Below are 13,800 nucleotides of genomic sequence, written 5' to 3' on the forward strand. Positions count from 1 at the left end.
GAGTAGAGTGTTGGAGGCTATTTTATAGATGACATCAACGAAGTCGAGGGTCGGTAGGATAGTCAGTTTTACGAGGGTATGTTTGGCAGCATGAGTGAAGGATGCTTTGTTGTGATATAGGAAGCCGATTCTAGATTTAATTTTGGATTGGAGATGCTTAATGTGAGTCTGGAAGGAGAGTTTACAGTCAAACTAGACACCCAGGTATTTGTAGATGTCCACATATTCTAAGTCAAAGCCGTCCTGAGTTGTGATGCTGGACGTGCGAGCAGGTGCGGGCAGTGATCGGTTGAATAGCCTTGGCCAGGTCGATGAATACGGCTGCACAGTAATGTCTCTTATCGATGGAGGTTATGATGTCATTTAGGACCTTGAGCGTGGCTGAGCTCTGAAACCCATGACCAGCTCTGAAACCATATATTCAGCCATGAAATAATGCTGCTTCAGTAGAAGGGTCAGATGAAAGGAAGAGATGGCAGGCTAATTTAAACCCAAAACGCATTGTTACTTTTCAAAAACTGAAGAAAGGACTCCAGATCACATCTTTATGTACTTTACCCCAGCAGCATGTTGGTGTCCCTCACCACAGTTTGTATGCTTGCATGCCATGTCTGGTAGCAGTGTGTGGGTCAGCCAACTGTTTACCCACACCCGCCCTCAACTGATAATTTCAAAACATTTAATATGAATTGCGATTTCAAAACATTTAATATGAATTGTAATTTGTAAAATATCATATGATATTGGTGATGGACATCCACAAATGAATACATACCATACAAAACGTAGCATATCATAATACATGGAGTGTCTCGTATTTACATACAGAATGATATGAATACGAAATGCTCTGAGACGAGGTTGCAGCAATCTGATGCCCCCCATATGGTCACTGTAAAAGTAACGTGCAGTGTGTCAGATTTGTAAGAGGAAATATAATATCCCCTCCACCTCATAGATAAACAAATGCACAGTGATTGACTTTGATTTGAGGAATCGATTTGTACATGAAATAACCATGGTGATGTCCTCGCCTCAGAGGCTTCAACTGCTCCTGAAATAAATGATTCACTACACACACCGCTTTTGAAAAAGGACTCAACATGTCTCCACAGTAATAATCTTGATGTAAGGGGCTACGCTAACACAAGGTAGTACCGCCTGGTTGTGCATTTGACGTCATGGAGATACCTTTGAACGGTCACCCTGTCCAACAAACAACACTATAAAGGTGTAGCTAGACACTACTCGACAGGTGTGTACATCGTAGTTTACAAGGTGGCGAGCCAAGAATTTCACCAGAATTTGTGGTTGTAATTTTTGGATTACCATGCGTGCAGATGAGTTAATTAATTGAGATGTACATGAGTTACCTGCTGGATAAAGAAACCGGAATGTACTCAAATTCCATGAGACGCCAGACTCAGAACTTCACCAGTTATCATCACGTCACGGGCATCAGTGACCCGCATGCCCAGACGACAGGTCCGTGGAACCCCGTTTACGAAGCCCCGCTGGAGCAGTGGTCACATTATGGCCCCAGCGCGGGTTTCCCCAGTTCCAACCCTGTTATGGAACAGATACGTGACAGGTCCACTGAACTGACTTCCATCTCGCCTGCTGGTCCCGGAATTCTCCCGCCACTCGATTCACATACCAGGCAGTACTCTCCAGACTCACAGAGAAGAAACTCGTACACTGGGATCAGACGAAATGTACATTCATCCAGCACTGGTAACATTCCCAAATCCCATTTGCTTTGAGCATATCACATACGGCTTGATTTGAGTTTCCCTTTTAATAATAATATAGGGTAGCTGTAGTTTTAAAATAAATTCAGCATTTTCATTTACCATTTGATTGAGCATTTTTATCTGATAATTTACATTTCATTATCTTAATATGAATGTCTTGGGGCTAACAGTTGCTTCTGGTACCAGCCCTTGGTAAAATGTGTTTTCTATAGGATATTCGGGTTTCTCTCGTAAATAGCTAATGAACCAAGAATGTCATGACTATGAAGATTATTTATTTTTTAACCGTCACCTTTATTTAACTAGGCAAGTCAGTTAAGAATAAGTTCTTATTCACAATGACAGCCTACCCCAGCCAAACTCAGACAACGCTGGGCCAATTGTGCACCACACTACAGGACCCCTAATCACAGCCGGATGTGATGCAGCTTGGATTTGAACCACGGACTGCAGTGACGCCTCTTGCACTGAGACACAATGCCTTAGACCGCTGCGCCACTCAGGAACCAGGGGAGGATGGAGAAAAATCTAAATTTTTTCAAATATATATATTTTTTATGAATAATAACATTTCTGATTTCAATCTTCAACAGCTCTTAGACAAAGTGGTCCATGAGTATGAAAATGACATATTCTGAATAAGGGGAGGATCTAAAAATATAATTCGTTTTTGTTTTTTGATAAATCCTTTTCATAGTCATGGCATGCTTTGTGTAAGAGCTATTGAAGATTGAAATACAAAATATTATTATTTATATCAAATAAAAATGTACAAGTGTGGATTTTTCTACATCCATGCCTGGATCAGAATATACCATCTTCATAGTCATGGCATGCTTGGTTCTATAACTATTGATGAGACAAAACCAAATATCCACTGAATGTCTAATATAAAACCAACTTTACCTGGGTATTGCCTGCAGAGATTAGTGCCTGTTGAATACCAGAGTATGGACTGTAGCCTATTCCTTCATTATTGACCCACACAAACTTGCATGTATTTATCTCATGCAATAGCCTGGCCTCAGAGCAATACGTAATATATTTTATGTTTTTTCCTGCCCGTGATTCCATTCATAACGTAACCTAAGGTAATGTAAAACATACTAAATGGAGTGCTACAGGGTTTGAGTACAGAATAATATGAAATGCTCTGAAACCACGTTGCATGCAAAGGTTTACACAGTTGATAAGAAATTGTTCCACTGAACTCATAGAGCAATGTAAACACATATAAAATATGTTAATTTTGTAACAGCATTTAATTTACAAAGGAAATCCTCTGATTCAGTAGTCTATCTATCGTTGAACAGAACTATAACAGTTTGTTGATTTACCAACATCTCGTAGAGTAGAACACCTATTAGACAAATAGCCATTGTGTTGAGCCGATGACAGTACTCAATGGCAGACGTCAGGTTTTGAGTTTTGACTAGGTGTACAGGACACAGGACAAGCATTGTTGACACACTGACGACGGAATACATATTCACACACGTCCCAGAACCGATACAAAACGTCACACATATCCATTTAACAGAACCTTTTCACCTATTCCCTTGGTTGGTGAAAGATTTGAGTGAAAAGCTAACAGCCGAGGACAGGGAGTCTGTGACCTGTGGTTCCCCACCCTCTCTGTCCCCTATGCGGGTGACAGGCTGGGCAGATAACCAGACAAACCCCTGGCTGTCAGCCTTATCTCAGGACCAACCCCCGTCTCCAGGAAACTTTCCTGGTCTTATCTCAACCCTCCTCGCCCTGCTGCAATCAATGTACTTCACACCGTGCCGTCAAGGCTTCCCCTGTGGATCAATACCATCTCCCTGACTCATCCATCCCTGGCACTGTGTGTGTGTGTGTGTGTGTGTGTGTGTGTGTGTGTGTGTGTGTGTGTGTGTGTGTGTGTGTGTGTGTGTGTGTGTGTGTGTGTGTGTGTGTGTGTGTGTGTGTGTGTGTGTGTGTGTGTGTGTGTGTGATTTGAGTGAAAAGCTAACAGCCGAGGACAGGGAGTCTGTGACCTGTGGTTCCCCACCCTCTCTGTCCCCTATGCGGGTGACAGGCTGGGCAGATAACCAGACAAACCCCTGGCTGTCAGCCTTATCTCAGGACCAACCCCCGTCTCCAGGAAACTTTCCTGGTCTTATCTCAACCCTCCTCGCCCTGCTGCAATCAATGTACTTCACACCGTGCCGTCAAGGCTTCCCCTGTGGATCAATACCATCTCCCTGACTCATCCATCCCTGGCACTGTGTGTGTGTGTGTGTGTGTGTGTGTGTGTGTGTGTGTGTGTGTGTGTGTGTGTGTGTGTGTGTGTGTGTGTGTGTGTGTGTGTGTGTGTGTGTGTGTGTGTGTGTGTGTGTGTGTGTGTGTGTGTGTGGTGTGTGCGCACGCAAGTGAGAATGAATGGCTAGCTATGTTAACACCTATGTTAACAGCTCTCACAGTGACAAGAACCACCGCATGTCATGCAGGTGAAAGAGGACCCAAAAGCGACTTGGCGAAAACAGAGTCTTTAATCCAGTAAAGTAAATACAAACAAAAAACACAACTTTCACTCGAAATGACGAGGACAAACTGGAGACTCGATCTTGAACAGCAGGTGAACAGCAGGTTGCCTCGGGAAGGCACTTGAACCAGACAGACTCAGACACCTGCTCACCACGCAGCATCTGAGGAAAACACGACACGACAGGGCGATACACAAACACAGCACGGTGAATTCTAGACAAGGAACCGACAGGACAGGAACGGAACACAAAGGAAGAAATAGGGACTCTAATCAGGGGAAGGATCGGGAACAGGTGTGGGAAGACTAAATGATTGATTAGGGGAATAGGAACAGCTGGGAGCAGGAACGGAACGATAGAGAGAAGAGAGAGCGAGAGAGTGAGAGAGGGAGGGGGAGAGAGAGGGATAGAAAGAGGGAAAGAACCTAATAAGACCAGCAGAGGGAAACGAATAGAATGGGAAGCACAGGGACAAGACAAGATAATAAATGACAAAACATGACACCGCAGTGATGTTTTGTGGTCTCTTACACGGAGGTTATGATTAACATGATTAATAGGGTAGTTGAAGCTTTCACGGGCGCCAGGGAGTTTTCAACCGTCGCGGTGTGCGACTCCATGTCACCATCAGCAATTTCAGCAGTCTATGGTGACACTGTTCACACATTGTACAGCCTTAGTCATGGAAACATATTCACACTGTCATTGGAGGCTTTATGCTTAGCTAGAAATGTTATGGGATGTTTTAGCCAATTCCGTCCAGAGTTGTCATACAGTTATTGTATTTCTGATCACCTCATACTATATCAATTTAATCCAACCGTTATGAAACGTTAAGTTATTTAGGTGACTTTTGTTATAATTGAATTGTTTTATCAAGGCATATTAAGGTAATTTGTTTATAAATCAACTTCTGGCTGACAACCCTGCTTCAATTCAGTTGGCCTCGGATGACTCTTGGGTATGGGGTTATCTAAAAGCCATGGGAGGGTCGGGAGTCCCGCCTTAACGCTCATTCGCTGATTGGCCTGACCGTCAGTTTGTGACAATACGGTTTATCACAGGCATACAAGTCGCATAGCACTGCAAAACTGAGTGTACTGCAGCGATACGACATAGTCCCGTCGCTGTACAACAAACAGAAAGGGATTTATATTCGAATAAAAACAACTTGATGTGAAACAAAACCACTTTGTGTTCATCACAAACTTTATATTAGATGTAAGCTGAGAGCTTGACAAAACAATGAATGAGTGTACCAGGAAATGAGTTGGATATTCCCTGACCACTACAGTAGTTATATAAAAGATGATTACAGTAATAAGGCAGCTGAAATCTTATAGCATCTCAATTGTAAAGTTGATGGTGAGTATATGTAGATTAGAAGAAAATCAAGCCCTATTCCCCTATTTCTCAGGAATACATTGTTCATAGTATATGAATTAAATCTACAGTGTACTATTTTTCTTACTACTATGGCAGTAAAAAGTGCATACAGATCATAGATAAATACTAAATACAAAACAAAAAGCAAGATATCAGGGCTTTCTAACAGTATAGGGCATGACCTGGTACTGTTCGTGGTCCTCTCATGAAGATATGTTTTATACGGCCATCTACTGAACATTAAAGTTCAACAGGTTTTAAATGTCAACATATTGTCTGTTATTATAATGTATTGTTGTAACATTGTCATTCTTGTGTCCAGGAGGGAAGACACGCACCAAGGACAAGTACAGGGTGGTGTACACAGACCAGCAGCGCCTGGAGCTAGAGAAGGAGTTCCAGTCCAGTAGATACATCACCATCAGGAGGAAGACAGAACTTTCCCTGGGCCTCAGCCTCTCAGAGAGACAGGTGGGTCAAAGAGACAGAACTGGCCCTGGGCCTCAGCCCCTCAGAGAGACAGGCGGGTCAGAGAGACATAACTGGTCCTGAGCCTCAACCTCTCAGAGAGACAGGTGGGTCAGAGAGGCAGAACTGGGCCTGGGCCTCAACCTCTCAGAGAGACAGGTGAGTCAGAAAGGCAGAACTGGGCCTGGGCCTCAGCCTCCCAGAGAGACAGGTGGGTCAGAGAGACAGAACTGGCCCTGGGCCTCAGCCTCTCAGAGAGACAGGTGGATCAGAGAGACAGAACTGGCCCTGGGCCTCAGCCTCTCAGAGAGACAGGTGGATCAGAGAGACAGAACTGGCCCTGGGACTCAGCCTCTCAGAGAGACAGGTGAGTCTAAGAGACAGAACTGGCCCTGGGCCTCAGCCTCTCAGAGAGACAGGTGGGTCAGAGAGACAACACTGGCCCTGGGCCTCAGCCTCTCAGAGAGACAGGCGGGTCAGAGAGACAAAACTGGCCCTGGGCCTCAGCCTCTCAGAGAGAGGTGTGTGTTAGAGAGACAATTGGAGAGCTGTAGAATAAGTTCCAGTACAGAGCTGGCCATGGGACAGCCTCTCAGAGAGACAGGTAGGTGGCAGAGAGACAGACAGGCGTGTGAGAGAGACAAGTATGTCAGAGCGACAGATGAGAAAAACAGGCATGTCTCTGAGAGCCATGTGGGTCACTGAGGATCAATTACTTAGAATTATTTAGAATTCCAATCAGTTTCAGAATTTCTTGTTTGGATCGCAGGTGAGTTTCAGAACTACAGGTGTATTATCTGAGCATAGGAACCTCACCTCACACTGTAGGTACATTCTTATCATTCACTGACATCATCACAACAGGTGAAGATCTGGTTCCAGAACAGGAGAGCCAAGGAGAGGAAGATAACCAAGAAGAAGATCAAGCTGTCCCAGCAGGCTTCTACGACCACTCCCACCCTGACCTCTCCCAGCCTGGCTGACCCCAGCAACGGTTCCATGGCAACCAGCTCCAGCAGCTTGTTGTCAGAGACGATATCAAGGACTATCAAAGAGGAGTACTGAGGAGTTCCTTTACCGTAGACAAACTGTACAACACTGGAATAAACATATCAAACTGGTGTTCCCATGACAAACACTACATAAGATGTAATGGACCTCAATTATGTGATGAAAATACTATTACATGCATCTGTCACTACACACCTCTAATATAATACTACTTTTTGTGTTTTGATATAGGCCTAAGTTGTCTTGGCTCCCAAGTGGCGCAGTGGTCTAAGGCACTGTATCTCAGTGCAAGAGGTGTCACTGAAATACCTGGTTCAAATCCCAGCTACATAACATCTGGCTGTGATTGGGAGTCCCATAGGGTGGTGTGCATATTGGCCCTGTGTTGTCTGGGGTAGGCTGTTGTTGTAAAGAAGAATTTGGTCTCAACTGACTTGCCTGCTTAAATGTAAAACAAATCTGAGAGAGAAGCATGTTACACTATGCAAATGTATAAAGACACTGTAACTGCTTATGTGTTGATACTGTATTTTCTTAATCCAATTCATGAATAACATGAATGTTTTGAATCACATGTTTTCTATATTTTGTAAGAAAAGTATGATTGGTTTTGAGGAACTGTGAAGATGTTAAATTGAAGAGATTTTGAGAGAATGTATATTTACTGAAATGTTAGGAATAGGAAATCAATGAGGATAGTGGAGCCTGATTCCACTAGTCCTTTTGTTTGGGCAGTGAAAGTCTGTCAGGCCTTTTATTGCTTGTATGTGCCTGTTTGTCAATTTAGCTCGCCAGCTTGTAGTCCTAAAAACAGACATGAGTTACCTCTGGTTCTGTCATGCAGGTGAAAGAGGACCCAAAAGCGACTTGGCGAAAACAGAGTCTTTAATCCAGTAAAGTAAATACAAACAAAAAACACAACTTTCACTCGAAATGACGAGGACAAACTGGAGACTCGATCTTGAACAGCAGGTGAACAGCAGGTTGCCTCGGGAAGGCACTTGAACCAGACAGACTCAGACACCTGCTCACCACGCAGCATCTGAGGAAAACACGACACGACAGGGCGATACACAAACACAGCACGGTGAATTCTAGACAAGGAACCGACAGGACAGGAACGGAACACAAAGGAAGAAATAGGGACTCTAATCAGGGGAAAGGATCGGGAACAGGTGTGGGAAGACTAAATGATTGATTAGGGGAATAGGAACAGCTGGGAGCAGGAACGGAACGATAGAGAGAAGAGAGAGCGAGAGAGTGAGAGAGGGAGGGGGAGAGAGAGGGATAGAAAGAGGGAAAGAACCTAATAAGACCAGCAGAGGGAAACGAATAGAATGGGAAGCACAGGGACAAGACAAGATAATAAATGACAAAACATGACAGTACCCCCCACTCACCGAGCGCCTCCTGGCGCACTCGAGGAGGAATCCTGGCGGCAACGGAGGAAATCATCAATGAGTGAACGGTCCAGCACGTCCCGAGACGGAACCCAACTCCTCTCCTCAGGACCGTAACCCTCCCAATCCACTAAGTATTGGTGACCCCGTCCCCGAGAACGCATGTCCATGATCTTATGTACCTTGTAAATAGGTGCGCTCTCGACAAGGACGGGAGGGGGAGGGAAGACGAACGGGGGTGCGAAGAAAGGGCTTGACACAGGAGACATGGAAGACAGGATGGACGCGACGAAGATGTCGCGGAAGAAGCAGTCGCACAGCGACAGGATTGACGACCTGGGAGACACGGAACGGACCAATGAACCATGGAGTCAACTTACGAGAAGCTGTCGTAAGAGGAAGGTTGCGAGTGGAAAGCCACACTCTCTGGCCGCAACAATACCTTGGACTCTTAATCCTGCGTTTATTGGCGGCTCTCACAGTCTGTGCCCTGTAACGGCAAAGTGCAGACCTCACCCTCCTCCAGGTGCGCTCACAACGTTGGACAAACGCTTGAGCGGAGGGAACGCTGGACTCGGCAAGCTGGGATGAGAACAGAGGAGGCTGGTAACCCAGACTACTCTGAAACGGAGATAACCCGGTAGCAGACGAAGGAAGCGAATTGTGAGCGTATTCTGCCCAGGGGAGCTGTTCTGCCCAAGACGCAGGGTTTCTGAAAGAAAGGCTGCGTAGTATGCGACCAATCGTCTGATTGGCCCTCTCTGCTTGACCGTTAGACTGGGGATGAAACCCGGAAGAGAGACTGACGGACGCACCAATCAAACGACAGAACTCCCTCCAAAACTGTGACGTGAATTGCGGGCCTCTGTCTGAAACGGCGTCTAACGGGAGGCCATGAATTCTGAATACATTCTCGATAATGATTTGTGCCGTCTCCTTAGCGGAAGGAAGTTTAGCGAGGGGAATGAAATGTGCCGCCTTAGAGAACCTATCGACAACCGTAAGAATCACAGTCTTCCCCGCAGACAAAGGCAGACCGGTAATGAAGTCTAGGGCGATGTGAGACCATGGTCGAGAAGGAATGGGGAGCGGTCTGAGACGACCGGCAGGAGGAGAGTTACCCGACTTAGTCTGCGCGCAGTCCGAACAAGCAGCCACGAAACGGCGCGTGTCACGCTCCTGAGTCGGCCACCAAAAGCGCTGGCGAATAGACGCAAGAGTGCCTCGAACACCGGTATGACCAGCTAACTTGGCAGAGTGAGCCCACTGAAGAACAGCCAGACGAGTGGAAACAGGAACGAAAAGGAGGTTACTAGGACAAGCGCGCGGCGACGCAGTGTGCGTGAGTGCTTGCTTAACCTGTCTTTCAATTCCCCAGACTGTTAACCCGACAACACGCCCATAAGGAAGAATCCCCTCGGGATCAGTAGAAGCCACAGAAGAACTAAACAGACGGGATAAGGCATCAGGCTTGGTGTTCTTGCTACCCGGACGGTAAGAAATCACAAACTCGAAACGAGCGAAAAACAACGCCCAACGAGCTTGACGGGCATTAAGTCGTTTGGCAGAACGGATGTACTCAAGGTTCTTATGGTCTGTCCAAACGACAAAAGGAACGGTCGCCCCCTCCAACCACTGTCGCCATTCGCCTAGGGCTAAGCGGATGGCGAGCAGTTCACGGTTACCCACATCATAGTTGCGCTCAGATGGCGACAGGCGATGAGAAAAATAAGCGCAAGGATGAACCTTATCGTCAGACTGGAAGCGCTGGGATAGAATGGCTCCCACGCCTACCTCTGAAGCGTCAACCTCGACAATGAATTGTCTAGTGACGTCAGGAGTAACGAGGATAGGAGCGGACGTAAAACGTTCTTTTAGAAGATCAAAAGCTCCCTGGGCGGAACCGGACCACTTAAAACACGTCTTGACAGAAGTAAGAGCTGTGAGAGGGGCAGCAACTTGACCGAAATTACGAATGAAACGCCGATAGAAATTAGCGAAACCTAAAAAGCGCTGCAACTCGACACGTGACCTTGGAACGGGCCAATCACTGACAGCTTGGACCTTAGCGGAATCCATCTGAATGCCTTCAGCGGAAATAACGGAACCGAGAAAAGTAACGGAGGAGACATGAAAAGAGCACTTCTCAGACTTTACGTAGAGACAATTCTCTAAAAGGCGCTGTAGAACACGTCGAACGTGCTGAACATGAATCTCGAGTGACGGAGAAAAAATCAGGATATCGTCAAGATAGACAAAAACAAAGATGTTCAGCATGTCTCTCAGAACATCATTAACTAATGCCTGAAAAACAGCTGGCGCATTGGCGAGACCAAACGGCAGAACCCGGTACTCAAAATGCCCTAACGGAGTGTTAAACGCCGTTTTCCACTCGTCCCCCTCTCTGATGCGCACGAGATGGTAAGCGTTACGAAGGTCCAACTTAGTAAAGCACCTGGCTCCCTGCAGAATCTCGAAGGCTGATGACATAAGGGGAAGCGGATAACGATTCTTAACCGTTATGTCATTCAGCCCTCGATAATCCACGCAGGGCGCAGAGTACCGTCCTTCTTCTTAACAAAAAGAACCCCGCCCCGGCCGGAGAGGAAGAAGGCACTATGGTACCGGCGTCAAGAGACACAGACAAATAATCCTCGAGAGCCTTACGTTCGGGAGCCGACAGAGAGTATAGTCTACCCCGAGGAGGAGTGGTCCCCGGAAGGAGATCAATACTACAATCATACGACCGGTGAGGAGGAAGGGAGTTGGCTCGGGACCGACTGAAGACCGTGCGCAGATCATGATATTCCTCCGGCACTCCTGTCAAATCGCCAGGTTCCTCCTGAGAAGTAGGGACAGAAGAAACGGGAGGGATGGCAGACATTAAACACTTCACATGACAAGAAACGTTCCAGGATAGGATAGAATTACTAGACCAATTAATAGAAGGATTATGACATACTAGCCAGGGATGACCCAAAACAACAGGTGTAAACGGTGAACGAAAAATCAAAAAGAAATAGTCTCACTGTGGTTACCAGATACTGTGAGGGTTAAAGGTAGTGTCTCAAATCTGATACTGGGAAGATGACTACCATCTAAGGCGAACATGGGCGTAGGCTTCTCTAACTCTCTGAAAGGAATGTCATGTTTCCGAACCCATGCTTCGTCCATGAAACAACCCTCAGCCCCAGAGTCTATCAAGGCACTACATGTAGCACCCGAACCGGTCCAGCGTAGATGGACCGACAAAGTAGTACAGGATCTTGATGGAGAGACTTGAGTAGTTGCGCTCACCTGTAGCCCTCCGCTTACAGATGAGCTCTGGCTTTTACTGGACATGAATTAACAAAATGTCCAGCAACTCCGCAATAGAGGCACAGGCGGTTGGTGATCCTCCGTTCCCTCTCCTTAGTCGAGATGCGAATCCCTCCCAGCTGCATGGGCTCAGACTCTGAGCCAGAGGAGGGAGATGGTTGCGATGCGGAGCAGGGAAACACCGTTGATGCGAGCTCTCTTCCACGAGCCCGGTGACGAAGATCTACCCGTCGTTCTATGCGGATGGCGAGAGCAATCAAAGAGTCCACATCTGAAGGAACCTCCCGGGAGAGAATCTCATCCTTAACCACTGCGTGGAGTCCCTCCAGAAAACGAGCGAGCAGCGCCGGCTCGTTCCACTCACTAGAGGCAGCAAGAGTGCGAAACTCAATAGAATAATCCGTTATGGACCGTTCACCTTGGCATAAGGAAGCCAGGGCCCTAGAAGCCTCCCTACCAAAAACTGAACGGTCAAAAACCCGAATCATCTCCTCTTTAAAGTTCTGGAACTTGTTAGAGCAATCAGCCCTTGCCTCCCAGATAGCTGTGCCCCATTCTCGAGCCCGGCCAGTAAGGAGTGAAATGACGTAAGCAACCCGAGCTCTCTCTCTAGAGTATGTGTTGGGTTGGAGAGAGAACACAATCTCACACTGCGTGAGAAAGGAGCGGCACTCAGTGGGCTGCCCGGAGTAGCAAGGTGGGTTATTAACCCTAGGTTCTGGAGGCTCGGCAGGCCAGGAAGTAACAGGTGGCACGAGACGTAGACTCTGGAACTGTCCAGAGAGGTCGGAAACCTGAGCGGCCAGGTTCTCCACGGCATGGCGAGCAGCAGACAATTCCTGCTCGTGTCTGCCGAGCATGGCTCCTTGGATCTCGACGGCAGTGTAACGAGCGTCTGAAGTCGCTGGGTCCATTCCTTGGTCGGTTCCTTCTGTCATGCAGGTGAAAGAGGACCCAAAAGCGACTTGGCGAAAACAGAGTCTTTAATCCAGTAAAGTAAATACAAACAAAAAACACAACTTTCACTCGAAATGACGAGGACAAACTGGAGACTCGATCTTGAACAGCAGGTGAACAGCAGGTTGCCTCGGGAAGGCACTTGAACCAGACAGACTCAGACACCTGCTCACCACGCAGCATCTGAGGAAAACACGACACGACAGGGCGATACACAAACACAGCACGGTGAATTCTAGACAAGGAACCGACAGGACAGGAACGGAACACAAAGGAAGAAATAGGGACTCTAATCAGGGGAAAGGATCGGGAACAGGTGTGGGAAGACTAAATGATTGATTAGGGGAATAGGAACAGCTGGGAGCAGGAACGGAACGATAGAGAGAAGAGAGAGCGAGAGAGTGAGAGAGGGAGGGGGAGAGAGAGGGATAGAAAGAGGGAAAGAACCTAATAAGACCAGCAGAGGGAAACGAATAGAATGGGAAGCACAGGGACAAGACAAGATAATAAATGACAAAACATGACAGGTTCCTTCAGACATTCCTATGGGGGAAAGGAATGGGGAAAGAATGGGATTTGGGGGATAAACACTGAAAATAAGGTCTGAGACCTTAAGCGTTGAGTTCTATGAGATATCAGCCAGGTAACATGACCTTTATGATTTATGAAGCCTATGTGCTTTATGTGCTGACGTTAGCTGATGAAGATGATCTCCTAGAACAAAACAAAAAGATTTCTTAAGCCTGTGTTTACCACAGACCTTATTTTCAGCGTTTATACTAAAACCATCCAAAAACCCCATTCATAAACGTTGTCCAACGAGCCATGGCGGAGTAAGTGTCTACATAAAGACACCTTTACTATTGCTCTCTAGTGTTAACAGGCAGATCTAAGGGTATGGAGGGCAACGAGCTTCCCATCTCACAGTCCCAGACATTCATCTTTGAAATGTTGGTATATAACTGATTTCAACATGACTTAATAAAACAGAGGATTATG

General features: G+C 46.6%; 1 protein-coding gene across 1 annotated transcript; it reads left to right on the forward strand.

Annotated features, from left to right (window-relative positions):
* Positions 1–1,242: 1,242 nt before the first annotated feature.
* Positions 1,243–7,375, forward strand: LOC124011614 (homeobox protein CDX-1-like). The gene is made up of 3 exons (XM_046325067.1): positions 1,243–1,734; positions 5,970–6,118; positions 6,980–7,375. The coding sequence occupies exons 1-3, from the start codon at positions 1,359–1,361 to the stop codon at positions 7,178–7,180; spliced, it is 726 nt and encodes a 241-aa protein (XP_046181023.1). The 5' UTR covers positions 1,243–1,358; the 3' UTR covers positions 7,181–7,375.
* The last annotated feature ends 6,425 nt before the right edge of the window (positions 7,376–13,800 follow it).

This window comes from Oncorhynchus gorbuscha, linkage group LG23 (genome assembly GCF_021184085.1).
Source record: "Oncorhynchus gorbuscha isolate QuinsamMale2020 ecotype Even-year linkage group LG23, OgorEven_v1.0, whole genome shotgun sequence".
NCBI classification, from domain to species: Eukaryota; Metazoa; Chordata; class Actinopteri; order Salmoniformes; family Salmonidae; genus Oncorhynchus; species Oncorhynchus gorbuscha.